Source organism: Quercus lobata, chromosome 11 (assembly GCF_001633185.2).
Source record: "Quercus lobata isolate SW786 chromosome 11, ValleyOak3.0 Primary Assembly, whole genome shotgun sequence".
Taxonomy (NCBI): Eukaryota; Viridiplantae; Streptophyta; class Magnoliopsida; order Fagales; family Fagaceae; genus Quercus; species Quercus lobata.
The window spans coordinates 17,076,996-17,091,246 of record NC_044914.1 but is presented as its reverse complement, the minus strand read 5'-3'; the positions used below and the strand labels follow the sequence as shown (position 1 = coordinate 17,091,246).

The 14,251-nt window shown below is 30.7% G+C and overlaps 1 protein-coding gene across 1 annotated transcript; it reads right to left on the bottom strand.

The window, feature by feature from the left end:
• Positions 1 to 2,454: 2,454 nt before the first annotated feature.
• Positions 2,455 to 5,355, bottom strand: LOC115967527 (AAA-ATPase At2g18193-like). The gene is made up of 3 exons (XM_031086645.1): positions 5,214 to 5,355; positions 3,876 to 4,853; positions 2,455 to 2,938 (listed from the first exon to the last, which is right to left on the bottom strand). The coding sequence occupies exons 2-3, from the start codon at positions 4,809 to 4,811 to the stop codon at positions 2,582 to 2,584; spliced, it is 1,293 nt and encodes a 430-aa protein (XP_030942505.1). The 5' UTR covers positions 4,812 to 4,853; positions 5,214 to 5,355; the 3' UTR covers positions 2,455 to 2,581.
• Between the last annotated feature and the right edge of the window lie 8,896 nt (positions 5,356 to 14,251).

The following is a 14,251-nucleotide window of genomic DNA, read 5'->3' as shown; positions in this document are numbered from 1 at the left end:
CATTCTCGGTTGATCCTGACCCTCCATCTGTTGATCAAGAAGGTACCTATTCAAATACCTGTCCCATCAGTCGCCTCCCCCTACTTTCTGTTAGTTGCAATAACCGAAACCACACTGTTCAGGAGTCTTTTCTCATTAATATGGCTAGGACGTTTGTGGGCGCATTCAATACGGAGGTGACGTATTTACCTTGAACTACCCCCACTCCGTATCCCCATGTGAGTCCCATTCTACTCGCCTCTTCTTCTGGGGGCATTTTGGAGGCCACCTTTGACGACATGTCGCTCTTCCCTCTGAAGTCTTGGGATGCCGAGGACAGGGTCATCCTTGGCTGCATCTCTAGGCTATTTGGTCTTTCACCACTTGTTCTCGGCAACTACTCTCCTCGGCACGGGCCCTGGGTCCTAGTGGAAAGTGGGCCGGGTTATAAGTTCTCTGGCCCCACACACAATGCACACAATTTATACGTATGTCTATACACATATACATATAATTAAAACTAATATGTACAATAATTAAATGCCACTCATTTGAATATTAAGTGGTTTTTTTTTAAAAAACATTTGAATAAGTTGTGCTGCAACTTTTCATGGTCAAAATTTCACTTATAATTCTTATAAAATGATCAAAGTATGACAAATATTCCCATAAAAAAAAAAAAAAAAAAAGTATGACGAATATAAATCACATGGTAACCAAATTCTTAAACATTATGTCAACACCGGATTTAAGCCTTGACATCCACAGATTGAGGTCTTGGTGACATATTTATATAATGACTTGTGCGTGACATTTGGGGTGATATGTGTGCATGAGTGTGCCGTTCATTTCTTATTCATTTTAAGGAGTTGCCACCAATTAATTGACTTTCTAAGTTGTAACTGGTCACCTCTAAGTTTAATCTTTTTACCTAATTTAGCAAAGAAAAACCTAAGGGCTTATAAAGCTAAAATGGAATATAAAAAAATGTCTTGACCTAGAAGACATAGACTCTCGAAAGCTCAGTTACATGTGGAGCAAGTTTTAGACACCCTCAGAACACTCATCTTTTGATATTACCTTATTTTGAATACGTTACTATAATTCACTATTTGAAGGTTACTTAAATGTTTGGCATTTGATGAAAACATTTTAAATATCCTTTCAGTATTTTAGGAAAATATTATTTTTGCTTTTTTGTCCATTTAAGAATTACTTATTTTCGGTAGCTTATTTGTATAATTAATGTGAGACCAAAAAAGAAAAAAAAAAAGCTTTTTTTTTTTTTTTTTTTTTTTTTTTTTTTTTTTTTATAAAAAAGATGAAACATATTTGGAATGAAGCTAATACAAAAAGTAGTGTAAGACCCGTAAATGGTAAATAATTTAAGCAAAAAGCTAACTTATAATTTGTTGCCAAACTCACTCAAAAATTGTTCCATTTCTGAAAAGAGGAAATTCCATGGTTATTTTGAAAAACAAGAAAGTTTATTTTGAATAAGGAAATTTATTTTCAAAGAGGTGAAAAGTTCCCTTCGAAAAGGAAAAAAAAAAAAGAGGTGAAAAGTTGCAAGGAATTTTGGAAAAGTAATTTTGTTTTCAAAGAACAAATATGCCATGATTTTCTTGGGAAAAAAAATTCAAAGAAAAGACCATTGATTTTATGAACATTTTTCAAAAAAATATCTCATGAGTTTTTGAAAAGTTTTCTTTAAATGAAAAGGCCCCGGGACAGTGGCGGAGCTAGGAATTTATTTTTGGGGGGCCATATATAAATTTTTATGTATGTGTGTGAAATGTAAAATAGTAATATATAATACTTCATAACTCAATTTTTCCCTTTTATTTGTTGAGATAATTGTTAAAATACTTATGTATTCATTTTAAAAATGATGAATGTTTAATTATTGTAATTTGTTGACATATGTATTTATGAATTGTATTTTATTTAAATGAAAATTAAGTTTATTTTTAGACTTTCTTAAATATATATGTATATTATCAGGTATGAGGAGCCAAAATGATAAGGTTATTTAAAAATTTACAAAATTTTTAAGATATTTTTTAAAAAAATTATTTTTTTCAAAAATTTTGGGGGGGCCTAGGCCCCCCTTGGTCATCAAGTGGCTCCGCCACTGCCCCGGGAAACGGATAAATATTTGTAAAGTAACTTAAAATTTTGGCATTTGGATTTTTGGAATAGGTTTATTTTGAAACTATTTTGAAATATGCATGCTTTAATCAAATATTTGTTTGTGGTTCCAAAAAAAAAAAAAAATTGTTTGAAAAATAAGTGGCATTTTTTAATTACATGTGACTCCTCTCTTATTTTTTTTTTTAAATTGTTTTTATTAATTTTATAAAATTTTCATGTGAGAAATTTTATTTTATTTAAAAATAAAAATTATTACTAGTTTGAATTTTGAAGTTTGAATACATTCTTAAGCATATTCATCCAATTTCGAACATACATACATTTATTCATCACAAACAGAGATTATATTATTACATGATAGAGAGTCACACAAAATACAAAAGTACTACACCCATGATAAAGAGATACATAATAAACCCATCAAATGATCGATGATTCCATTCTCTAGTTACTTTTGCTCGAGAAATTCGACAACTCCTCGAAGAGCAACATTGGGATCTTCACTCTTCAAAAGTTCCTCAGCAATTTCAGCTGGAGTAACTTGTTTATTCTTCAGCAATGCCTCAATCACTTCAAAGAGTTGGTGGTCACCATTGATACCAAGATAGTTAGAAACCAACTGCTTGAACCCATCCATGGTTAAATAAGACAAGTGCACATGCACGTCCATGCGGCCTGGGCGCAACAAAGCGGGATCAAGCTTCTCAAGCTTCTCCTTATGATTGGTGGTGAACACAATAATTCGCTCTTCTCCACAGCTTGACCATACTCCATCAATGAAGTTCAATAAACCGGATAATGTGAACTAAAAAAATAACATGATCGTAAGTATTGTTATAATGAAATCATAAGATAAAGTCATTTGCATTAGCTAGTGTGATAGTACTGGTAATAGTTGTTGACATACAGAATCATGACATATGTGTTCAGTGGAAGTTGTGCTCAACAAACAAAACTCCAAATTCCTGTGGGTTCTAGGAAAGATGATTTTGGTATGCAACCTTATTCCCCCCTTGTGGGGAAACTGTTGATTCTTTAACTCAAACCCAATAGTATAGGCAGGAAAAATCTTCTGCTATGGTAGAAACTAATTAGACGGGAGAGTTTGGCATCATTTTTAAGTTTTAAGTTTTAACTTTTATGTACAGTTTTTTTTAAAAAAAAATTTTCTATTTTTTCTCATATTAAAATCTTTTTTTTTTAAGGTACAAGTATATTTTAATAAACTTTTATAAAAAAAATTTCAGCAAAAAAACTAAATAAAAAATTTCCAAACCGACACCATTAAGCTAACTATCTCATAAATAAAAATTATATCCACAAAAAACAAAAACTGGCACACACGCTTGAGTCATTGAAAAATATGAATCATAGATCCTAAAACTGATAGCTATATTGACAAAATTAAATGAACCGCATTCAATTATATATAGCTAGATAGAGATATTGTCGAAAGGAAAGTACTATATCTATATATTTGCACTATAATATAAAAGAACTAGTCAAATGATTGGGAAAAATTTTAATTATAACATTCTTTCCTATTAAAAATAAGTTTATATTAATTGAAAGCGAGGATATTTGCTTCACTTATAATCTATTTTAATGTAATAAACATCAGCATACAACACAACACATTTTTAGCAGATCGAATCTATCTAAGAATCACACGAAACTGTCTAAAGATATATAATAATCTAATTACCACCATACTAGTTTTTATGAGAATAAAGAAAGTTAACCTTAGGCTTTTTCAGAATCAGCTGATCAGACGCTTCCTCTTTGTCTCGATCTTCCAACTTTGCACAATCAATATCCTCAATTACCATTATTGAACGATTAGATGTGGAAAGAAATATCCTTCTCAACGCTGAATCTGAGCGTATGCTTGTAAGGTCCAAATCATAGACATCAAACTTGAGGTAATTAGCCATGGCAGCAATCAAGCTTGATTTACCAGTACCCGGAGGCCCGTAAAGCAAATACCCTCGCTTCCATGCCTTGCCAACTTTCTTATACCACTCCTTTCTACTAATAAACTTGTCCAGATCATCCTTGAGCATCCTCTTCTGCTCTGGGTCCATTGCCAACTTCTCAAATGTGGTTGGGTGTTCAAGAGTAATAGAACTCCATTCACGACCAGGTGTTCCATAGACGAAATCACGGCTATAAAGCTTTAACACCCTTTCTGCTTCTCGTATAGCCTTAGAACGAGATATTACTTCAGCTAAATAAGACTCTAGCACAACCTCTTTGAGTTTCTTATCAAAGGAAAGCGTAAAATATCTACGACATTCACGGCCATCAAATCCTTTTTCTGCATGTAACTTCCATTTGAGCCCTTTAATGCCTTGAAAGGAATCAATAACCTCTGCACCCGGGACTATATCAAAGGTTGGCCTCTCTTGCCTAACGGTTTTGCCAACATTGAGACATTTTGATGAATCAACAATCTTGGCACGGAGGTAGGTTGAGGCAACATCATACATTTGATTGTCACTGAGACCACAGTCCGTGCGAAAGAAGAGAGTGATTTTAGGCGTACAAAAATATTCTTCATAGATGGAGAAGAGATTATTGAGGAATGAGGAAGGTACGAGTCCTTTTACTAGGGGACATAGTACAATCACACCAGCAGCTGTGATCAAAGATGTAAGCATCTCCATGAAAGTTAACATGGTTTGAAAATTGAGGGTCAATCACTACCTCTCGTCCAAATCCTGTAAAAATGAAAACGATGTAGTTAAGGATACACTTTTTTACGCCTTGAGGGCTGCAATATAGAAGTTTGGACACCAAGTATATATTTCTTGGTTTGTCTATGAAAGTTTTGAGTCACTTCACAAGGATGATATCACTATCTATGTGTTAATAAATTTAAATATAACCTTAAGCAAAAAAAAAAAAAAAAAAAAGCATATGAGCACCAGGAAAATTAATCACACAAGAACTCATTTCGTGAAAACCCCTCTAACATAGAGGGACCAATCTATATACTATAATAAAATAGAGAATGCAATGGCCAAGTATATGTTCAAAACTTATTAAGTTCACAATAAATTTGAAAAATACAATAATACCTCACTAGAAACTCTGTGAAACAAGGAACACAACAAGAGACCACCGCTCTGACCAAGGCACTAATTTTTTTTTTTCTTTCTTAACACTGCTTGCACTCTACGAATGATTCTCTCTATTAGGTCCCCTTTTATAAACCAGCTGCGTCTCACTATTCTTGAGCGTGTCTTTCAAGTCTTAAAGTTTTTTAATTTTGAAACTCCAATGACCTTATCTGAGAGAGATTGACTGACTTAAGTCTAGTGTGGAAACTGAGAAGTAATAATTGATGAGAAACTTCCACGTAATTGAGTGAGATTCCAAAAGAATGGTTAAGGCTGTTTTATATGTACTCCACGGTAAATTCAAATTACAAATCAATATAAAACCAGAGAATTCATGTGAGAGTGAATGAGGTCTTATCATCTAAAGTTTTAATTTTGCATTTAGTATTTTTTTACTTTTTTGATTAAGTTTTTGTTACTGTTATTTAAAAGTTCACATTAACTTATTTTTACTGTTATCTTATTGATTGCTTGAGCCACTATATTAGTATTAAAAAAAAAAAAAAATTAAGGATTATTAACCGCCACCTTCGTCATAGTAGCCACCCACTACTATCAAGCTGCCGAAACCCCTATGGATATATATATATATATATATATATTTTTTTTTTTTAAATTAGGGGCTTAAATATGATGTAAGTTTAGGTAATTTGGTTGGATAATTTTTGTTTTAGGTATATAAGTAGAAAAAATATTTGGTACGCAATGTAAAGTCATATTCTACCATGGTTTTAAATTATCTATGAGACACATGCATACGCACTTGTCCACACCATGTCTTAATATCGCACTATTAATGAGTAGAAGAAGGTAAGAGAGTTGGGCATGCTTTCATTTCATTGTATGCAATCTGTGAACACAACAACAATTAGTTGATTTTCATAGTCTTGTTACTTTTTTTTCAATGAAACTACTAAACTAATGTTTAATATCTCAAAATGTATATGTTTCTTTACTATAATTTAATTTACTTTTTCTTTATAATATATGTGCAACATTCTCTAAAATCTTCTTACATAAAATATCACAAAATAATCTATGTATCGCACGGGCAATTTACTCGTTTGTTTAATTATTATACAAAAATTTAAATTTAAACAACAATAATACAATATATATATATATATATATATCAACATTAATTAACATTATTTTCTAGAATTTAGCTTCGAGAAAGAAAAAAAAAGAGATAGAGAGAGAAAGGAATGATGTTCCTTTGTTTGGTTAGAAAGAAAAACAAGAAGAAGGATGAATGAAAGGGAAAAGGGTTTTGTGGAATCCATTATTTTTCCTCTCCTAAAATAGGCCTTGAATTTTATTTTATTTTTTGTGAAATGACATTTATATCCTTATTAATTTATAATTTAAAAGGATATAAGTGTAAAATACATTACATCTTTTTTCCTTCCCCCCTATTTGGTAAGTGCTTTTTCGTCAGGGGTGGTTAGGAAGTACTTTAATTGCTTTTCCCACTCTTTTTCCTCTCCCTTCCCCTTTTTCCTTTCTCTTTCCTTCCCTCCCCTTCTACTCAACCAAACATAATCTTACACAGTGTTTGGTTGTAGCTATGGAAAGGAAAAGAAAGGAAAAGATGAAGGAAAGAGAAAGAGAGAGAAAAAAGAAAAGAAAATAATTCCCTTTGATGTGTTTGGACTTTGGATATAGGAAAGAGAAAAAAAATGTGAGAGTTTTATCTTTCCCTTGTTTGTTTGCAAAGAGAAGTGAAAAGAAAAATGCGTGCTTTTATCTTTGTGCCCTTATTAATGATAAGAAAATTCATATATTAGAAGAACAAAGTTTAGCTAAGCTACAACCTTACTTAATAAAATAAACATTACTATATATTTTGAAAATCTAACCGTTGAATTGCATATTCTTTACACTCTTAATACATACATCAATTTTGAGTCAATCGGATATTTTTTATCATATGATCTATACGCTTATATTTTATGCATAATTTTAAACTATAAAAATTTGCAATTTAAACAATTTATTGATGACGTAACTATTGTTCTTTAGTTTTCTAAAAATTTTGCAAGAATGGAGGATATAAGAAGAAGATGTAATCCAATGGTGGATTTGTCAAAATTCATCTCCAATAAAAATATATTGAGTAAGGTTATAACCTAAAACCACAATAAATTTTGTAGTTAAACTTTGTTCATATTAGAATACTTGTAATTTCTTAAAAATGTTAAGTGGTGGACCTCATGTAATTAATTCTCTCTTCTTTCCATTCTGCCCAAATTGGGCTGATACCAAAACAATGGGCCTCACGGAAATATCATTACTCCACCTCATTCACTCTTATCTTCTATTGCACAACCAAACAAAAGAAATGATGTCCCTTTCTTACTTTTCTCTTCTTTTCTCTTCCCTTCTTCTATTTCCAAACGTAGCGTTAGTCTTTGAGTTTGAGTTTGCTGACTTAGCATTGTCTCTTGTTGGCTGCAACTTATCATTATCTGCAACTGTTTGCTTTTGAAAATTGGTGTTAAGCGTGTTTTTTTTTTTTCCCGACTGAGAGTGTGAAAACTGGGAAGTTTAAAGGGAAACAACAGAGAAACTTCGTCACATTCAAATGCCCACTTCACCATCCCAACGTCATATTAAAATACAAACTATTGCTACCTTCACGGATTCCACCAGCCAACCCCACTCATATAGCGTTTTCAGTGTCAGAATCTTTGAAATAAATAACCCAAAAAGCATTTGTTTTTTCATATCGAAAGACTTGTATATTATGCCGTAGCCTTCAGCCATGATGTTTTTTGTTTTTTAACGTTTATTGGGAACAACTTATTTAATAAAAATTGAATTTTTTAAAAAAAAGAATATAGAAAAAAAAGTTTAAAAATAAGTCCAATAATATGATGAGACCTATAAATAATATAAAAATATGTAGTAAAACTTATAAATAATAGTAAAAATAAGATAAAATTACGAATAAACTGAAAATTTCACCACCAAACGACCTCTAAGTTTTTTTTTTTTTTTTTGAGAAACAAACGACCTCTAAGTTGACTTCATTGTATGCACCTTCACTTCACCTAGCTAGCTTCAATTCATCAATTGTGGTGTTAGTGGAATCCGTATCTTTTTGTCTTCTCATGCGGAATTGCGGATGTCCATGCATGTATAATACTAATATTTACTAGTTTTGATTTTTTTTTAAATGAATAAATATTGATTTAATTTAATTTTTTTTTTTATCCATAAAGTGAGTGGACGACTTGACTCCAGAGCACTTTCCCTTCACCTAGCTACTAGCTTCAATGCTTTTACATAACTTTTCTTGACATATTTGTGGTGTTAATATAGAACACAAGAAAACTAAACATGCTCTTGATTCTTTTTTTTTTTTGGTTGAGAATCAACATGTTCTTGATTTTGAAAACACAAGAAAATTATTATTTTTTAAATATGTATTCATAAAAAAAAATTTGGAGAAAAAACAAAAATAGTTATGAAACATGTCCTAAGGTTTTTCTCTTTTAAAATTTCAAAACTTGATTAAAATTATTTTTAGAAATATTCTACAGGAGGCTAAACATGGCTGTATGTACAACTTAATCAAGAATTATATATAAATTATATATAATAAAGGCAAATTTAATACATTGAGTGAGTGATTATATGCGAATAATATATTTTTTTTATGAAATACAAAAAATTAGAATAGTATAACTAATCATATATGAGTAACCAATAATCATTATAGTAATTAATACATAGAGTCACTTAATTGACAATTTAATTTCATGTTTTATTGGTTCCTAAAACATGTACGCATGAAAATATCATCACATTTGAGCTGGAATATTAAATGCATAAAATCGAATTTTATCCGATAAACGTGAAAAATGTTTATTAGAATTCTATCCAATAAACACTAATCAATAAAAGAAAAATTGTAATCATAAATGTAGTAACACTTTAATTATAACTAAAAAATGCTAAAGATATTATTAAATTTTACAAACTGACGTAGTATCACAAATTAACGTGACAAGAAATAAACTAAACAAATTGGATTACTTATTACATGTTAACGTGTCACTAAATCACAAAACAGTAACACTATGTATTCCAGCACTCAGTTTTGTCAAGAGTCAAGAGCTCAAAAGAGTGTGAAAACTGGAAATTTAATGGGGTTTACGTGCTCCCTCCCATAGTATCCAACCACAGAGAAACTTCATGTGGTTGAATCAAATGTGTGGCCAAGAGAAAAAGAGTTAAAAATGTGATATATATCTGACCTCACCATCGTCCCTACGTCAACACAAATTATTGCTATATTCACGATGGATTCTACAGCATATTTTCAGAATCTTTGAAGTGTTTTTTGTTTTTTAACCATGAAGTCTACTCCATAGTCCATAGCACTTTCACTTCACCTAAATGAATAAGTATTGCTGATTCATTGCTAAGAGCATTTGTATTTACTAGTTTTGATTTTTTTTTTTTAAATGAATAAATATTTATTTAAGTTTTATTATTATTTAGCTATGAAGTAAGTTGACGACTTGACTCCTTAGCACTTTCCCTTCACCTAGCTAATATCTTCAATGTTTTTACTTCATTTTTCTTGACATATTTGTCGTGTTAATGGAACCTCTCATTAGCCTCTACGCGTTTTTTTAACGTAGAAATTTAAGTTATTTATTCATTTTTCTATTAAAACAATTTAATTATCATTATTTTGAAAATAAATTAGAAAAGATATTTAATATATTGATTGTCCTTATACAAGAGATATTAAATTAAAGGGAAATAAATATAGAATTTCTGTTTGACTAGAGCTTATAAGCATAGCTTTTAGCTTTTAACTTTTAACTTTTATATATAACTTTTTAAAATCTTTTTTTGTTTTTCTCAAATTTTCTTAATTTTTTTGTTTCACTTTTTTCAAAGTACAAAAATACTTTAAATATACTTTTAATAAAAAAATTTCAACAAAACAGTTAAATAAACCATTCTTAAACAGACACATATTAATGCATTGTTGAATCATATTCAAATTAGATGTGCAGCCAAGAGCAAAGGAGTAAAAGAAATATGACCTAATCTAAACCGTCCATTGATCCCAACGTCATATCAATACATAAGATAATTATTGGTTACTCTGGGAATATACTCCCTCCATCCCACTTAGAGGTGGGCCCTATAGTGGGTGAGATATCATAAAAAAAAAAAAAAAAAAAAATTCACACAAGTAACATTATAACAACACAAAAAAAAAAAAAAAATATATATATATATATATATTTACACAATCAGTATTAGACATAGACTCAAACATATATAGTATAAATTTATAACAAAGAGAGTGACACTCAAGACTAAAAACACTCACTTTGTATTCTCAAAGTCAGAAATACCGAGATAGTCAGATAGAAAAGGGAGATGAGATGAAATTTATAGAGAGAGAGAGAGAGAGAGAGAGAGAGAGAGAGAGAGAGAGAGAGAGAGAGAGAGAGAGATTTATGATTTGTGTTGTTGTTTGGTTTTGGGCTGGGATGATATTTGATCTCAGTGTGCAAGATTTTAAGTTAGAGTGTGCACAAATATTTTGAAGGGTAAATTAAACATATATAAAGTGAACCCTTGAAGATAAAGTGACGCTCCTTTAATATATATATATATATATATATATATTATAATAGATAAGTAGTTAAGATTAGGTAAGTGTGGTTAAAGATAGTGACACGGCTAAGATTTGACTTTAGAAGTAAATTTTAGGAACTAGGGTTGTTCATGGGTTGATTTGAGTACGATTTGTGCCCAACTCGGAATCGACTTGACAACTTTTGGTGACAAGGCAACTAACCCATCACTGATTGCTCATGAGTTTTGGAAATAAATATTATGAATGTTGTGATATAAGATAAATAGTGACCATGGGTTCTTATATAAATTCCATGGGTTTATAGTAAGGTATGAAATAAATAAATGTCATGGGTTTAAGATAAATAATCATAACTTTCCATGGTCTTTTATATTAGTAACACAAATTTATAATTCTTCTTGGGCTTAATATATGTTTGTCATGGGTTTTGGAAAAATGAATAGTGTTACATAAAATAAATAATTACCATAGGTTTTATAAGATAGATTCCATGGGCTTGTAATATTATAGTAATAGGTTTAAGAAATTAAAGCACTGTTCATCATTAGACTTTAAGTAAAATACTTATGATATAGTATTTTGCTAAGTATTGATAACCTTAAACTTTTTACTAAATAGTGTCAAGTAGTTAACTTGGGTTTTTAATAGTGCCAACGTAAACTGAACTTTTGATATTTTCAATGAGAATTGGATTTTTGAAATATTGAGAAGCATAAGTTGCCTTGGGTTTTAAAAAGAATGGGACGTGTGCATTGGGCTTGTAGGGCCAGTTTTGGGCTTAGCGAAATAATGATAATAAAATTTGATAAGATATGAGTTTTTGGGTTTTTTGTGATAGTTTATATTGTGACCCAATTTAGAAGATAATATAGGAAATATTTATGGGCCAATGGGATGAGAAATATTCATGGAAGCTCAAAATAATTTATGGGTGATATTTTTGTATTTTTGGCAAATAAATAAATGTGATTAAATAGGATTAGGGCATGTGGTATGAGTGAAAAAAATTGTACCTCAACATATAGCAAGCTAAATATTTGTATCATTGTCTGTTGTTGACATCAATATTTTCTTGTTGATTTAATTTGTTGTGGTTTTTTTTTTTTTTTTTTTTTTGGTGCTTTGTTCCATGTAGTCTATCTTCTTTAAAAAGAAAAATTTGCTGCCAGCATGAAATTGGATACAAGAGAAAAAGAAAGATCTAAAAAGGTTATTACATGTGGGCTAGCTTATAATATTTTGCTAAATTAGATTTAGCAGTCCAATTCCTATGTAAGTCTTCTTTACTTAACTCCATTTTTATTTTATTTTTTTATGTTCAGAAATGAAAAATTAAACCAAAATCCAAATTCATCATTTTTTTTCATGTGTAATATTAATATATATTCTTAATATACTCTTAGAACTCATTCCTACTCCCATACTAGGAGGCAGGGCAACGTTGTAGCCCATGCTTTAGCCAAGAGATTTAGGTTATCTTTTTCTTTATTAGTCTGGATGGAGGATGTTCCATCAAAAATTTTTTATTTTGTTGTTGCTGATTTTCCATTTCATTGAATAATATTGATTAACCTTTTCCTCAAAAAAAAAAAAAAAAAAAAAATCTTAAAGGCTTAAAGCACAATACAATTAGAGACATTACTCTAGTTGTATAAGTTAGGGTGTTATAAATATATATATATATACATATATATATATATATATATATATTGAAAGCTCACTAAGTGTGTAAAACACTTATGAATGTTTAAACCCCCAAATTCAAAAATACCAACACAAACTTATATTCAAACAATATATGTGCGGAATGATAAATATAAGTTATATCCAAATAAACAAACTACTCTATGCCATGTAGTAATTAAAAGCAAAGAGTAAGGGATAGAGAGAAGCAAACACAAGATAACACTGGCATGTGTTATTAAAGAGGAAAACGAAGAACTCAGCAATAAACCTCGCCGCCCTCCAAGAAATTACATGATCCACTAGAAACTCAGTTGGGATACATGAATAGCAATAAACCCTCAAAGCCTAATCTACCCGATGCACCTAAGCCCTCCAAGCTTTTTGCTCCTACAGGGTTAAGCCTAACCTTGTCTTCTCTAACTTACCGGATCCCGCAATGAGCCCATTGCATCAACCAAAATGAATTGGTTCTCTCTTGAACTGCTTCCCAAACACCAAGAACCTTCTCACTACTCTAAATGTGGTGAGGTAAGGATTTGGCTAAAGATCCTTTCAAGGGTATGACAATGGAGAGGGTGAGAGTAGAGAAATTTGGAGAATCAAAGGTATAAGATTGTGAATGAATCAATCTTGTTGTTCTCTAGGGTTTATCTCTCAAAATTCTCTCTGGAAGCTCTTTACATTTCATGGATATAACGGTATTTATAGTAGGGTATGAGAAGGAATATGAAAAGTTATTTTTCTGCAAAACAGGGTGCATTGGCGAGTAACTCACGACTGGGATGAGTCGTGAGTTCCAGTCACCAAATAACAGAATGGTCAAACTGTACTTTTTTTCCTATAGTGATCTAGCTGTCTTGACCCTTCAACTTCCTGCATGCTCCACAAATGTGACACATTTTGGCGAGTCAAGTTAGTCACGAGTTCCAGTCGCGAGAAGCCTCTTGATGCACACACTTGATCAATTCTTCACACTTTTTCACACACAACCCTTACATTATTCCCACCTAAATACAAAGTTTCTAAATGCTAAATTACAAGCAAATTTGGCACGGAATAAAGCCAACACATAGTTAAATAAATTCAACTTTACACACACACACACACACATATACATATATATATATATATATATATAGAGAGAGAGAGAGAGAGAGAGAGAGAGAGAGAGAGAGAGAGATGGGTTCAAGTTACACTTGGTGTAACTCTTGTAAAGTTACAACTTTTTTACACTGTAGATTTCTAAAAGTTCTAATGGCTGAAAAAGTATCATTAAATGCTATTACTTTCTACCTCATTCCTAATTAATACCAACAATTTTCTCTCTCTCTCCCAGTAGTGACTCCAGGATTTTCTTTTAGGGGGGTCAAAAGTGTCTTGAGCTAGGATTTTGTTGTGGGGGAGTAAAAAATAAAATGATTATTTATTTATTTATTTATTGCATATACAATTGTCATATTACATACAATAATCTAACATAGTATTCTAAATAGTATACAATACAACTATATTGTAAAATAGTCAAAAAAATATTATTAATATTTTAAAGATCGGCCAGAAAACAACGATAGAATGCATATAAATAAAAAACTAATCATAATATTTGTCAAATTAATAATAATTTATTATAATCATATGTAATATCAATTAAATAAAAAAAAATATGATAAAGAAGAGT